The sequence below is a fragment of the Macaca fascicularis genome, chromosome 3 (assembly GCF_037993035.2).
Source record: "Macaca fascicularis isolate 582-1 chromosome 3, T2T-MFA8v1.1".
Taxonomy (NCBI): Eukaryota; Metazoa; Chordata; class Mammalia; order Primates; family Cercopithecidae; genus Macaca; species Macaca fascicularis.
Window position 1 is genome coordinate 14,129,543 of NC_088377.1, and position 15,111 is coordinate 14,144,653.

The following is a 15,111-nucleotide window of genomic DNA, read 5'->3' on the forward strand; positions in this document are numbered from 1 at the left end:
CAGGATGAGTGACAACTGAGAAAGGCCTGTTGTCATGGTTGCTGTATTAAGTCTCTTTTCACGCTGCTGATAAAGACATACCCAAGACTGGGAAAGAGGTTTAATTGGACTTACAGTTCCACGTGACTGGGGAGGCCTCAGAATCATGGCAGGAGGTGAAAGGCACATCTTACAAGGCGGCAGCAAGAGCAAATGAGGAGGAAGCAAAAGCGGAAACCCCTAATAAACTCATCAGTTCTCGTGAGACTTATTTACTGTCATGAGAATGGCATGGGAAAGACCAGCCCCCATGATTTAGTTACCTCCCCGTGGGTCCCTTCCACAACACGTAGGAATTCTGGGAGGTACAATTCAAGTTGAGATTTGAATGGGGACACAGCCAAACCATATTAGTTGCCATTTATTGTTGGGTTGAGAAATGGAAACAAGTGTGAAGTTTAGGAAGCCATCTCTGACCGCTTCCTTCCTTCTACCCTCACCTAATTCTGATACTCCACTCACCAGATAACTCCAATTAATGTCCTCCCTGAAGGCAGAGTCTGATTGTATTTTAGATTGTCCTTGTTAACACTGAAATGAAGGTCTGTCATTGACAATCAGAACTCTTCCTACCTTCAACCCTCTTTAGTAGGCAGAGACAATTAACTTCAAAATAACCACGGTATTGACTTGAGAACCCCATTTTTCTGATATTCTTAAAATAATGAGTTCAATTTTTAACTTGAAGTTGAGTGGAAGTAGCCAGTGAATAGAGATATGGATTTGGGGGTAGTGCTTATTGCGGTGATAATTAAAGGTGGATGGAATTGATGAGGGAGCCTTATATAAAGGAAAAATTCCTGAAGACCAAAGACTTCTACTCTAGTAAGCTTACATGTAGAGGAAGGGATTTACCAAAGAGATAAAAGAATCAGAAAGGCCAAAGAGGAAAAGGGAAGAAGGTTTCAGGAAGATGATGGTCGCTTGTGTGAACTAGCACAAGAAAAGTCAGGAAAAGTGAGGACCAAGGAGGGGCTGTTGGCAGGATTGCCCAGCTTTTCTCTTGAAGAGGGCTTCTAACTGGGTGAGAGTGGCCCACCAACCAGACCCAGTGCCCTCAGAGCTGTTTGGAAGAAGGAACACCTTTTGCTAAATTGCTTAATGATGCTGTCATATATGAATTAGACATGCTTGCAGCCATTGGGTTAGCTGCTGAGCTTAGATTGGGTGAAATCAAAGGCCATTCGTAGGGTCAAGGCACAAAAGTTGGTGAGGAAGTAGAGGGCAGCAGGTCCACACTGCTTCCTTGGGAAGTTTGGCAGAGAGAGACATAGGCAATCACTAGAGGGACCAATGGAGTCAAGTGGGAAAGCGCTCTTTTTTTTTTTTTTTTTTTTTTTTTTTTTTTTTTTTTTTTGAGACAGAGTCTCGCTTAGTCGCCCAGGCTGGAGTGCAGTGGCGCGATCTCGGCTCACTGCAAGCTCCGCCTCCCGGGTTCACGCCATTCTCCTGCCTCAGCCTCCCGAGTAGTTGGGACTACAGGCGCCCGCCGCCTCGCCCGGCTAATTTTTTGCATTTTTAGTAGAGACGGGGTTTCACAGTGTTAGCCAGGATGGTCTCGATCTCCTGACCTTGTGATCCGCCCGCCTCGGCCTCCCAAAGTGCTGGGATTACAGGCGTGAGCCACCGCGCCCGGCCGGAAAGCGCTCTTTTTATGAAGAGAAGCCTGTGCCTCTTTGTAGAAGAGGAGAGGGAGAGCCTGACCAGGTTTAAGGTGAAGTGGATAATAATTGTGAGAGCAGGTTTCCTGAAGTAGTAGTAAATGAAATTGAAGGCATGAATGGAGCCTTGAAAAAGGTTATTTAACATCTGTATAGAGATGTTTGGAAGGGTAACACGTGACCACTAACATTCACATATCACCATGCTTTGGACTTGTGTTTGCTCAATCATAAGCAAATACTTGTGAATTTAATGTAACATTGACTCTTAAAATTTGTAGGAGTGGTTCATTATCTAAGCATATCTGATGTAGTAGACCTTTTGCACTTTTGTTTTTAGTCCATTAAAAGCCATTGGTTTAGCATGGGTTTATTTGTTTTGTTTTTGAGATGGAATCTCATTCTGTTGCTCAGACTGGAGTGCAGTGGGGTGATTTCAGCTCACTGCAGCCTCTGCCTCCTGGGTTCAAGCGATTCTCCTGCCTCAGCCTCCTGAGTAGCTGGGACTACAGGTGTGTGCCACCACACCCGGCTAATTTTGTATATTTAGTAGAGACGGGGTCTCACCATGTTGGCCAGGCTGGTCTTGAACTCCTGATCTCGGGTGATCCGCCGGCCTTGGCCTCCCAGAGTGCTGGGATTACAGGTGTGAGCCACCATGCCTTGCCTAGCATGAGTTTAGAGCAAAAGGAAATAGGTAGTTTTTACTCCATCTAATAATGTGATAAAGTTAGTTTTAAAATCTTATAGCTTCAGAATCCACTTCAGAAGGAAGCCTGGGTAATGAGAAAATGGTAAATGAAAAAAAAAAAAAAAAAAGAGCCTAAAACAGGTGACCTGAAATCTTCTTGGTAAAGTTAAAAAGAGGGGAGGGATGTTATCTCTGGGACTATTACTTAAGGGAGTACAGTATGGTTTGAGAAGGAAGAAGTTTGAAGTAGTTTTGGGGACAGGAACATTCTAAGGAAATGACAGAAAAATATCTTTCATATTGAGAATAAACTTTTGCTTTACTCTTTCTTCAGTATATTCCTTGTGCCTGTTGTGAGTATTACCAGGTTCATTGCTTCAAGGTGAAACACTTTGATTTGGCTGTAGTAGGATTATTTAATTATAAGCAGTGTAAACCAGGGCAGTTTATCATTAAGATGTAGTGGTGCCTCCTGGATGCCAATGGCAGGAAAGCAATCTTGAAATGGGCCTCAGGAGTGGATTAGAACTGAGAATTAGGAAACTCTCTTCTCTGTCCAGATGGCACAATGTGGCCATTCCTCAGCTCCCTTCCTAGTTTACATATGGTTGTTCTTCTTAGTGTCATGTAGCCTTTAGTTTCAGTCCTGATTCCAGATTCCCAGAAAGAGAGTCGGTTACCTCTGCTTCAGTCAGACATCCACTCCTAAACATTGAGTCATGGTAGTGGGTCCGGCTTGCACAGTGTACATGTGACTGCTGGGATCTTATCTCTTTAGATGATAGGTGGCATGTGGTTTTGAGCTAAGAAGGTATTCCATGTAAGTGTCCATTACTAAGAGACTTAGCTGGACTGTAAATGTGCTTTGTTCATAACAGAGTTGCCTTGAATGGGCTTAGGGTTTAATGAAATACTAACATAAAATGAAGTAATGCTTAAAAGAGGTACAAGCAGTTCCTTGTGGGAGTTTAGAGGAAACAGTTTTGATAAATTGTTGACATTTTGATAAAATCAACTGAAGATGGGATGGAGCGGGGCCTCAAATGCATCCTTTATTTTATCTTCTGTATTATTTTTACCTAATCCTGTCTGTTATGCTATTTCATACTCATGCACTCAAGAGTTTTGAGTTTTTAATAAACAAAACAATTCAAGCTTTACTGGATTGAGCCCATAATTGAATGAAAAGTTCCTTTTTTTTAAATTATTTTGATGTCAATACCATAGAAATAAGCTTTCTTAATTTATGAATTTTATTTTACATATATTTTAATTCTTCAAAAATTTAGGTGAACAACCTTTGGACAAAACAGGACATGTTAAGGATACAAATCAAGAAGATGGAGTTATCATCAGTGAACATGGTGAAGATGAAATGGATATGGAAAGTGAAAAAGAGGAAGAAAAGCCAAAGACTGGTGGAGCTTTTTCAAATGCTTTATCTTCATTGAATGTTCTCCGTCCAGGTGTGTACTCAAAAGTATTTCTCAGAAGTAAACCAAACCCGCAAGAATGGGCCATCTTTAAAGATGATTATTAAGAAGGAGTTAGCTAAGTCGTGTTTCTTATTATGACATCGCTGTTTGAAGAGGGAGTTTTTCCATTTGCAAATATAAAAAATAGGAGAAACAGAAGTTTCCCACCTTTTCCAAGTTTATTCACAGACAGGTAATTTTATTTTGCAAATGAGTCTTCAAGTAAGTGGAAAAATGGTCCTGTAGTCCTTTTTAATGTATCAGATTGAGACTGACTTAACTTTCTTCTGAACTGCTGCTAAAAGCAAAACTAGTTTCTGTTAGTTTTTTTGTTTGTTTTTGTTTTGTTTTGTTTTGGTTTTTTGAGATGGAGTCTCGCTTTGTCGCCCAGGCTAGAGTGCAATGGCACGATCTTGGCTCACTGTACCCACCACCTCCCGGGTTCAAGCAATTCTCCTGCCTCAGCCTCCTGAGTAGCTGGGACTAAAGGCAACCACCACCGCACCCAGCTGATTTTTGTATTTTTAGTAGAGATGGGGTTTCTCCATGTTGGCCAGGCTGGTCTTGAACTCCTGAACTCAGGTGATCCGCCTGCCTCGGCCTCCCAAAGTTCTGGGATTACAGGTGTGAACCACTGCACCCGGCCTAATTTCTGTTTGTTTTATGTCCATACTCCTTTTTACTTTTCTGCAAAAAATAGTTTGCAGGTCTATTCACTGGCTAATCAGCTTTTGAATAAATAAGTGCTCAGTAGCCAGATTTAAATTATGAAGCAGTACCATTTAACTCCTGTTAATGTTTATACAATTTAAAAACATGCTACTCTGGGCTGAGAAAGTTGTAGTAAATTCTATACATACATCACTAGTGGGAGTCTAATTTGTACAGTCCTTATGGGAAACTCTTTGGCAATATGAATCAATAGATCTCAAAATGTTCTTACTCTTGACCCAGTAATTTCATATCTAGAAATTTATCCCAAGGAAATAATGTTTTTATTGGAACATTTGCAATGAGCAACATTTTCTAGCAGGAGGGGAAAGGTTCGTTAGTTAATTATAGTACATTTACTTGATAGGATATTATGTAGCTGTTAAAATAATGATTAGGCAAGTAGGGAGGCATTAATTTTTACTGTAGTCAAAAGGTCAGTTAATGTGTGAGGTAGATTATGCCTTATCCAGAAAATGTTAAGCCATTAAAAATTATGTTTATGGAGAACAATAACATGGAATAAAGCTTATGATATGAGAAATAATTAGGTACAAAATTAAATATTTAGTATGATTACAGGTGAACTAAAAACTATCTGCAAGAGAAATGTACTATACATCATATAGTGCCTTTTCAGGGTCTTGAGATTGTATTTATCTCTTTCAGCATCATAATACAGTTTTGTAACTTTTTTTTTTTTTTGAGACGAAATTTCGTTCTTGTTGCCCAGGCTGGAGTGCAATGGTGCAATCTCAGCTTATGCAACTTCTGCCTCCTGGGTTCAAGTGATTCTCCTGCCTTAGCCTCCCGAGTAGCTGGGATTACAGGTGCCTGCCACCACATCTGGCTAATTTTTTGTCTTTTTAGTAAAGATGGGGTTTCACCATGTTGGCCAGGCTGGTCTTGAACTCCTGACCTCAGGTGTGAGCCACTGTGCCCGGCCACTTTTATTTGTTAAAAATGAAGAAAAAAATTACAGTTAAAACAAAACTGCTTTGGTGGGTTTTTCCTTTTTACCCCGTCCCACTCTTTCCCATATATATTACCATTATATGTTCTTTTTAATTTCCTCAGTGACTTTTATACTCCATTTAAACTCAATTAACAATCTTTCAGATTGCAGACACAGTGTGGGAAGGAGGTGCCAGCAGTTGAAACATCACTGTGATGAGGCTATCTTGTATTATTTTACCTTTCATATTTTCAAGAAAATAGAAACTTTGCAGTTCTCATACTGTCATATTCTTACCATTTGTTTCTAGGAGAAATTCCAGATGCAGCTTTTATACATGCTGCAAGGAAAAAGCGCCAAATGGCCCGAGAATTGGGAGATTTCACTCCTCATGATAATGAGCCTGGCAAAGGCCGCCTTGTTAGAGAAGATGAGAATGATGCCAGTGATGATGAAGATGACGACGAGAAACGCCGGATAGTTTTTTCTGTGAAAGAAAAGTCACAAAGACAAAAAATTGCCGAGGAAATAGGTAACTTGATTTAATTGAATAGTAAGCCTATTGCGTTGCCTTTGTTTGTTTGTTTTAAGGCAGTGTCATTCCATCACTTAGGCCAGAGTGCAGTGGTACAATCATAGCTCACTGCAGTGTCTTGACTTGTGGACTCAAACAGTGCCCCTGTCTCAGCCTCTCAAGTAGCTGGGACTACAGGTGTTTGTCACCACACCTGGCTAATTTTTTTATTTTTAATTTTTTTGTAGTTATGGAGTCTCACTGTGTCTGGTGTCTTAACTCTTGGCTTCAAGAGATCCTCCTGCCTTGGCCTCCCGAAGTGCTGGGATTACAGGCATGAGCCACTGTGCCTCAGCCTCCCAAAGTGCTGGGATTACAGGCATGAGCCACCATGCCTGGCCTCTAATGCTGTTAAATGTGATTTGATATTATAGTCAAGTAAAAAGTATTTAGACTTATTACATTTTATGTTAGAGGACTGTTCTTGGGTACAAGTATCTTATTGGAATTTTTAAAAACTATAATATCATTGTGATAACTAATGTTTATTGAACATTTATTGTGCAGCTGGTATTGTGCTTAGCAATTTACATGCATAAATTCATATAATTCTGTATTCTTAGGAGGCATTAGATTTTGTTCCCTTTGTTGATGTCAAGTTTACAGAGGTTAAGAAACACATCCAAGATTTTAACTATTACATTAATACTGCCTTTAGCTTCAAGGAATACTGTGTTTAAAACAGGCAAAGTCAGGACTACCAAATGAGAGAGGAGATCATATTAGACATTTTAGTAAGATTGAGTTAATAGTTTTGCTCAGTTCTTGTGAAATGTCAGGTCAGCATCTTTTACCTCTTTGCTCTTTGAGTGTTACTTACTTTTCTTTGTTGCTCATGGCTGTAGGAATTGAGGGGAGTGATGATGATGCTTTAGTAACTGGAGAACAGGATGAAGAGCTCAGCCGATGGGAACAGGAGCAGATAAGGAAAGGAATTAATATCCCTCAGGTAAGACAAAAGAATTAAACTAAAAATTACAAGTAGATTAAAAAGCCTTTTTTATTGAATCTTTGTCATTTCAAGTAACAAAATCCCATGAGGATACACGCACGCACACACACACGTAGGCTTTTAGAAGAAACTGCATTGTGTTCAGCTTTTTGCAGTCAGAATGATGGAGGAATTTCCAGTTTCTTAGATCAATTTTTCTCAAAGTGGTCCTTAATTTTAGCAGCATCGGCGCCACCTGGTAGCTCATTAGAAACGCAAATTATCAGCCCCCAGGGACCTACAGAGTCAGAAACTTGGGGTGGTGGGGCCAGCAATCTTTGTTTAACAAGCCCTCCAGGTGATGCTGATGCACACTAAAGTTTGAGAACCATTGCTTTAAATGGAATTTTTTTGTGTGTATAGCTTATTTTTTTGGACTTTAAGCATTATTTTGAAGAAGATGGATTTCTCAGTAATACAAAAATTTGAGATGGATGAAAAATATCTTCCCTAATAGTTAAAACAATTTGTTTTATAAAAGTAAGTAATACAGTGAGAAAAATTGCATAAGCATAAACCTATTTTTGTTACTAGTGTTTTGAGGCAGAATTCGCATACATTTGGGTGAAGTTAAGAAAAATGACACAATAGAGAAAGTCTTGGACTGGATGTCAGGAGTTTTGGATTCTAATCTCTGGTTGCCCATTGATTCTGTGACCATGGGCAAGGCATTTATCCTCTTTCACTGATCAAAGGTGGCCTTAAATGACTTTTGATGTTCCTTCCAACTCTTGAGTGCTGTTTTTCTGCAAATTATTAGAAATAAATGCAGTGATTCCACCAAGAGATACGACATTCATTCAATCCTGCTTTTATCTAATTTTGAAGAGTTCTGCAATTATTACATAATGTTTGGCAAATAGGTATAATTTTTTGCTGTTGTTTTTTTAACCCTAAAGGCGTATTATTGTTTTCAAAGTTTTAACTACTGGATTTCATCTATATCCCATTTCTTTTCTAGGTTCAAGCCAGTCAGCCCACGGAAGTGAATATGTACTACCAGAACACTTACCAGACAATGCCTTACAGCTCATCCTATGGCATTCCTTATAGTTATACGGCCTATGGATCATCAGATGCCAAATCTCAAAAAACAGATAATACAGTCCCTTTCAAAACTCCCAGTAATGAGATGACTCCCGTTACTATTGATTTGGTAAAGAAACAGCTTAAAGACAGGTAGGGCAGATCAACTTCTTAAAGACCTGTCCGCTAGCTTTCTGTTCCCTCAGGCAACATGTAGTCTGGGGTAGCAGATGCAGAATATCAGCAAAGAAGATTCACTGGCCCAGCTTCAAAAGCTAAACAGAAGATGACTTCATACTTTGTTCTGCTACCTTCTTGGATTACTTCTGTGGAAGCCTCGAAAAGTTATAAAAAATGCCACTCCATGATCTTGTTGAAGACATTTCTGAGTTTGTACCTCTCGGACTCTGAAAAAGTGTAGTCACGCTATGGGGGGAAAAGCAAAACAGTGAGATTTTGGTTAGCCCACAAAACTGCAAAATCTGTAAACTGCCATTTTTTGTTTTTTGAGAAAAAAAGCAGTACAGATGAAAAGATGCCATTCCAAATATTTTTATGTTCTAATAGTGGAACTAAATGCATATTTTAATATTGCAAGAGTCCTGACAGCATAGACCTTTGGATGTAAATGTGTTATATTTATCCTTTTGTGTTCCTAAGGTTGGACTCCATGAAAGAATTGCACAAAACAAATCGACAGCAGCATGAGAAACACCTGCAAAGCCGAGTGGACTCTACCAGGGCTATTGAAAGATTAGAAGGGTCTTCTGGGGGTATTGGTGAACGGTATAAATTTTTGCAAGAAATGCGAGGGTATGTCCAAGACTTGCTTGAGTGTTTCAGTGAAAAGGTAAGAATGCAAAAATATTAATCTCTTTGAATAAGGCAAAATTAGGGAGGTCTAGGTGGCCTTGTGTAGAACATTCTATAATTCTCAGAAAGTACCCACTGAACTCAACATTAGAAGTGATGAAAAGTCATGCTCCATTTTTCTTCACTTCATTAGTGGCATTATCTCTTAGGTGCAGTATAATACCTCTGTTGAAAACAGAAATAAAGATAATATCTTAAAGCACATTTAAATAAGACTTTGGAAAGTCTTCTGTCAATATGGTGGTAGATTATTATTTTCCTGTGCTGAATTCTTAGAAGATAAGGGACTCATCTGATAAAATTTTCTTTTATGGTTCAGGTTTAAACTTATTTTTAAGCTGTTTCTACAAGTAATTCTAAATATGCATATAAAGTTGCAAATTTTTATTAGTTTTTTTTTTTTTTAAACCCTGGATGATTACCATGGTTGCTAATAGCTTTTATCTAAATAAGCCTATGCTTGATTCATTTCAGAAACCATTCATTGGATATCATTTTTCTAAGGTTTCATTTCTCCCAAGTTTATTTTTTTCCAATAGGATAGTCAGTTGACAAAATGTTTTGCATTCTTATACCATTTATTGTTTACATTTAAAATTAGGTGCACACAGCTAATTTCTCAAATGACCTCCTAATTGATTTTTTAAGATAAAATATTGGTTGAGGCACTGGTTTATAAGCATTCGTGGACTTCGTAGCCTTATCTTTAAAAAAGAAATTTAAACTGTGGTCCTTAAATATCCTGTCTGAACTTTGGATTGGAAGACACATTTCCCTTTGTTATTGACTATGTAGATTAGCTTGGAATCTGTAAGCATATAGTGTGGTTAAATATGTATTTCAACTTTTATTATCTCTGTTGATTACTTGAATACCCTAAAACCAATAGCTGGGAAAAGAACATTGCCAGACTGTCTTCCTGATGGTTCTTTCTTCCCGATGGGTCTTTCTTCCTGATGGGTCTTAATGGTTCCAGTCAGTCTGTGATCAGATTCAAGATGAGATAGCATTCACCATGTCCTCTCTGTAGGGTTTGTTATGTTTTATCTTTATCACCTGGTTTCTGGAGAAGCAGCTGCAGTCTGAGTTACGATACCACTTGTGGTATATCAGTTGCTTAGGGTGGGGAAGAAGTATAGGCTTGTCTGTATTCCTCTGTGCCAGGAGCTGGAGTCAAGATTGGAAGTGGAACCTAAGTGTCAAGAGTTGACAGATGTGTCCTTCCTACTGGCAAAACTCTTCTGAGCCCAGTGGGCATGGTGGGAGCTGGTCTCATAACTTTTGTGACTAGAGAAAGGATCTTTTTCTTAAACTATACTTTGTGAGTTTGTCCCTGGAGAGCTGCTTCTTGGAAGTATCTTGGCACTTGCTTCGGAACTTTCTTGAGTAAATTTAAGATATTCATAATTGCAAACACAACTCTAAAAAATTTGACAGTAATATGGTCAGCTAGGTCATGCCGAAAGTAGGACAACCTAGTTTATAGTTTTTAATTGTTGAATTATTAGTGTACTTCATCTCTTGATTACCCTGTTCCTAGAGAAGTTTACTTCAGATTATGTTAACGTGGTTATACAGAGTCACTTAGATTTTTTGGAACAAATCTTAAACCTTATACAGTGACTACATTTTAATTAAAAGAGAGGTAGACATACCTTCATTTAAAAATGAGTATTATATTTCATTCTAACATTTTCATGTGTATTTCATTTTATTAAGTGTACTGCTCAGTTTAGATCTTTAGAATATAATCTTAGAAAAAACGAGTACTGCTGAGTTGATAATATAAATTATTATATTGGAGATACTTAGAAATAATTGGATACTTTGAATAATTATACCATAAGAATATTATTTCAGAGTTAAAGTAAAAAGATAAAGATTCCTTTTTTTCCCTCTTTGCTTATGAAAGTTTAGTTGGTTTTTAAACTTAAGTTTTAAATATTTGTAAATCATTTTAACTTGCCATTGTTTTTGTTTCCCTGTAATTATCTTTCTTGGGTTCTTTGCCTTAACTTTGGTCCTAAAATAGTAATAATTGGTAAGAGTTTTGAGTTTGGAGAGGATAAAGAAATCGTCATGGTGCAAGACTCTTGAGATAAATCAATATTGTTAAAAAACTTGAATGAGAGCTGACAGTCGGTTTAGGGCTTTTATTCTCAGTAGAGTTTTTCTCTGGACCTCCAGTAAAAGGCATTCCAGTTAATCTAAAGAGAAAGACTACATTGTCAGGATCTTAACTATACATTGCAAATTGTATTCTGTATGATGCCAGCTTAGGTGGGTAGTTCTTACAGTACAGGAAGCTTGACAATCTCTAGGACTAAAAGATAAAAGAATGCCTCTTAGGCTTATTAATCTTCAGTACTTCATGGTTTTTTTTAAAAAAAAAATAATGAGGGCATGGGGAGTTGTAAATGGCAATGTTATGGCAGTAATTGCTGGAACAAAAATCAGATTATAGTAAAGTGTAATGACAGAGTCTCTGGACTCAGCTGTGAAGGATAATCATTGCAGATTTGGGGACATTGTTGCCCATGGTGTGGCATATTAAAGAGCAAAATAACTCCATTACTTTGACCTTTCTGTGAACATTTGCTACTTTTGCAATGGAATCATGCAAGTATATAAAATTGCTTTTATTACAGACATCTTTGTATTCCACCTGCCTTTTTTTATTTTCCATTTGCAGTCTGTTCAGTTCAGGAAGCTGCTATAACACTTGGTGCCAGTGTTCCCAAACTCTAAATAATGTGTTTTCCATTTGCACTAGCCATCAGGAAACTAGATTTTCTGGTTTCCTCAGGTATGTGTAGTGGTCATTAGTGTTATGTGGAAGTTTCATAGCATTTGGCTATAACATAAGGTATTTATAAAGAGAAAGTTTTCTGTTTTAAGTTAGCTCTCATGTTCTTTTGTATTCTATATGAATCAAGTAAATGCTTTAGGGATATTAACCTGGAAAAAATTATTGACTTTGTAAGCTCACAATTCATGTAAAGAAATTTTTATAAAATATGGAAGAATTTAAACATTTGACAGGAAGAGAACAACTTTCTAAATTTGCGATATATTGATTTCAGAGAGGTTAGTGATAGCTAGAAATTTTATTTGCCCTAATAATTATTTTGTTTACATTAAAAAATTTGTAATAAAGGTACAAAATAGTTAACAGATTACTGTAACATACTTGGTACGTATGAGTGGCAGAACAACTGAAATATCCAAAACTGGAGAATTAGCAGACTTTTGTTCTTACCTGCTCATAGAGCCATTGCACTCTTTTGGTATTGCACAGTGATAATGTTTTACTTTGAGCTACAAAAATTGCAAGGCAGATAATGCTGCTGGAAAATTAAAAATAGATATTAAAAAGACTTCTAAGTACTGAAATATTCTCTAAAGGAAAAGCTCTAAAATTGTTGACATTTCTTTACTTGTTCTATGAATACTGAAGTGCTACATTTCTTAACTAACGTTTGCTCCAATAACTAGGCACTGGACATTATAGCTCTATGCATGGATTAAAAGAAGAAGTGTCGTTTCCCAAATGTAAAACTGAATTTGCTACTTGTGTGCTGTTGGGGATTCATGATTATTCTGTCCATAGAGAGGGTACTTTTTCAGAAATCCGGAAATAGTATGGAACCCTCAAATAAGTAAGCAGCTGAGGAGTTTGGTGTTACGGAGTGTGTTGTATTTTTACAGGTGCCACTGATTAATGAACTTGAATCAGCAATACATCAGCTGTACAAACAGCGAGCTTCCCGCCTTGTCCAAAGACGACAAGATGATATTAAAGATGAATCTTCGGAGTTTTCAAGCCATTCAAGTCAGTCCATCTTGAAGGTTTTTATTATTCATTAAACAACCTTGTTTACTTAGTGCAGCCTAATTGAAAATTAGAGATCTTGGAGCATTTTTTTTTTTTAAAGAAACAATTTCCTTGCTGTTGTGTCAGGTAGATCTAAAAATTGTAACTGTGTACTTGAATTGTGTTTAAGAAAATAGAGCTTTTGCTCAAAAACATGTGCTAATATTCTGTCAGTCTTATTCTTCTTTGGGCATGTTTTTTCATTCTCCTTTAGAGGACAGAAAAGACATTATCAGTATTTTATGTTAAAACCATTATTTGTTTGGCCCTAGTTGTTTTTTTCCCCCATTTTCATTCAAAACACCAATACAAATAAATGCTTTTCTTGATCACAGTGAAAGAGTTTGAGTTTAGGGACTGGGACATTTTGTGGGTAAGGGGAGGGAAGCTATAACTTAACAAATGACACAACTCCAAGATTAAGAGAGTTTTGAGCTTCATCCTTTGGATAAAGCAAAAGTTTTGTATTTTCTTTTTAAATGTTTCTCTAGTTAGCCTTATATACTGGGTTTTTTAAGTTGGTGCTTACAATTCTTGAAATTTTGTATAAAAATGGATAGAAATTGAATTGTACTTCCATCATGATGACGTGTGTTATGGAAAACCAGAATTAGAAACCCCTTGTTAAATAGTTCAGTGGAGGTCCTTTAACTAGATGTTTTAAACCTTTTAGTTCCTTTTTTTCCATTGCCCTCCATATTCTTGAGTGCGCTAATAGGAATTTTCCTAGCGTGAAGTCCTTGTGGTTTCTTTTGTCATTTCTTTGTTCCCTTTGTCAGCATTTCTCAAATGGAAGTGTGCATCACAATTACCTGATACACCTTTAACATACGGATTTTCTGGTCCTATCCCCAGTGATTCTTACTAGGTCTTGAGCGTCCAGAAATTTGCATGTTAAACAACCTTTCCAGGTGATCAAATGCAAAGAGCTCTAATGTTATTCTTTCAGAAAGCAATGCTTTGCTGTACAGGGTCTCCTCTAAGTCAGAGAGACGTAGGATCCCTGAAAAAGCATCCTCCTATATGTCAGATGGGTTTTGAAGAGGCATACACAGATGGTAATACAGCCCTCATAGCTGAGACAGACTCAGCTATGAGCCCTATAACTGGCTGTGACCTTCTGTTTTTGCCACCGAATTTTAAACTGGATTGACATTAGCCACCTACATGACTAATGCATCCCTCCCAGATTACTTTTGATCTAGATAACCAGATTTCTGGGGCAGATTGCCGGTAACCATTATATTACAAAAGGAGGTAATTTTCTTTTAAGTTAGATGGTTTGTGTGAGCTGTACATTTCATCAAATACCTTTTCCCACCTGTAATTTGTTCTTGAGAATATGATGCTATTTACTTGGAGGGAATTTGAAGGAAGAGTTGAATTATGTATACTAATTTGTTTGAAAGTTGGAAAGAAATTAAAAGATACTGGGAAAGTGAAAAATTCAGTCCTAGAGGGAGTATACATTAATTGCCAAAGATTTGAGGAAAATTACATGGGACGCTGGAGAATCAATTCATTTTCTGATCTGTTTTTTAAAGAAGTAAAGAATAGTCTGAAATTCATCTGTTTAGATTTATAAGCACTTATCTGCAATTACTGTGTATAATTCTTACAGAAATGGAGGAGGCTATCACTTGAGTCATGTTACACTCACTTGTCTCCTCCAGTGCACATTTTACAAAACCTATACGTGCAGCGATGTTTTAAGTATAATGATATTTTTAACAATATTTCTTGAATGAAGGAAAACTCTTGAGTCAGGAATTATTTTTATAGTTTGGGATATTTTAGCTAATTTATCTAGGGTGTGTAGTGAACTCACATCTAGGGCTGGGACATCTTTCTGCTTTAGTAATTTTTCATTGTAATTGGTGCACTCGGGAACATACCTCCTTCCTAATTTCAGAGCTATTTTGAAATATGAATTAAAAACTCAATAAAAAAAAGTCAACTTTTAAAAATAGTAGGGTCTGGCTGGGCACGATGGCTCACGCCTGTAATCCCAGCACTTTGAGAGGCCGAGGTGGAGTTGGAGACCAGCCTGGCCAACGTGGCAAAACCCCGTTTCTACTGAAAATACAAAAATTAGCTGGTGGCAGGTGCCTGTAATCCCAGCTACTCGGGAGGAAGCTGAGGCAGGAGAATAGCTTGAACCTGGGTGGCGGAGGTTGCAGTGAACTGAGATTGTGCCATTGTACTCCAGGGCGACAAGAGCAAGACTCCGCCTCAAAAAAT

The 15,111-nt window shown here is 37.6% G+C and overlaps 1 protein-coding gene across 8 annotated transcripts in view; it reads left to right on the forward strand.

Annotated features, from left to right (window-relative positions):
* Positions 1-15,111, forward strand: part of PAXBP1 (PAX3 and PAX7 binding protein 1) — a 37,897-nt gene that overhangs the window by 3,886 nt on the left and 18,900 nt on the right. For 5 of the 8 annotated variants that reach the window (XR_012432052.1, XR_012432053.1, XM_005548817.5 and 2 more), the window contains exons 3-8: positions 3,681-3,857; positions 5,843-6,064; positions 6,952-7,055; positions 8,059-8,276; positions 8,784-8,973; positions 12,705-12,828. Coding sequence is in view for 3 of the 8 variants with exons in the window: in XM_005548817.5 (XP_005548874.1) it covers positions 3,681-3,857; positions 5,843-6,064; positions 6,952-7,055; positions 8,059-8,276; positions 8,784-8,973; positions 12,705-12,828 (1,035 nt within the window). In the remaining 5 variants the exon portion in view is untranslated. Of the gene's footprint in view, positions 1-3,680; positions 3,858-5,842; positions 6,065-6,951; positions 7,056-8,058; positions 8,277-8,783; positions 8,974-12,704; positions 12,846-15,111 lie in introns of all 8 variants that reach the window. The other 3 variants (XR_012432054.1, XR_012432055.1, XR_012432056.1) reach the window with 1 other exon arrangement.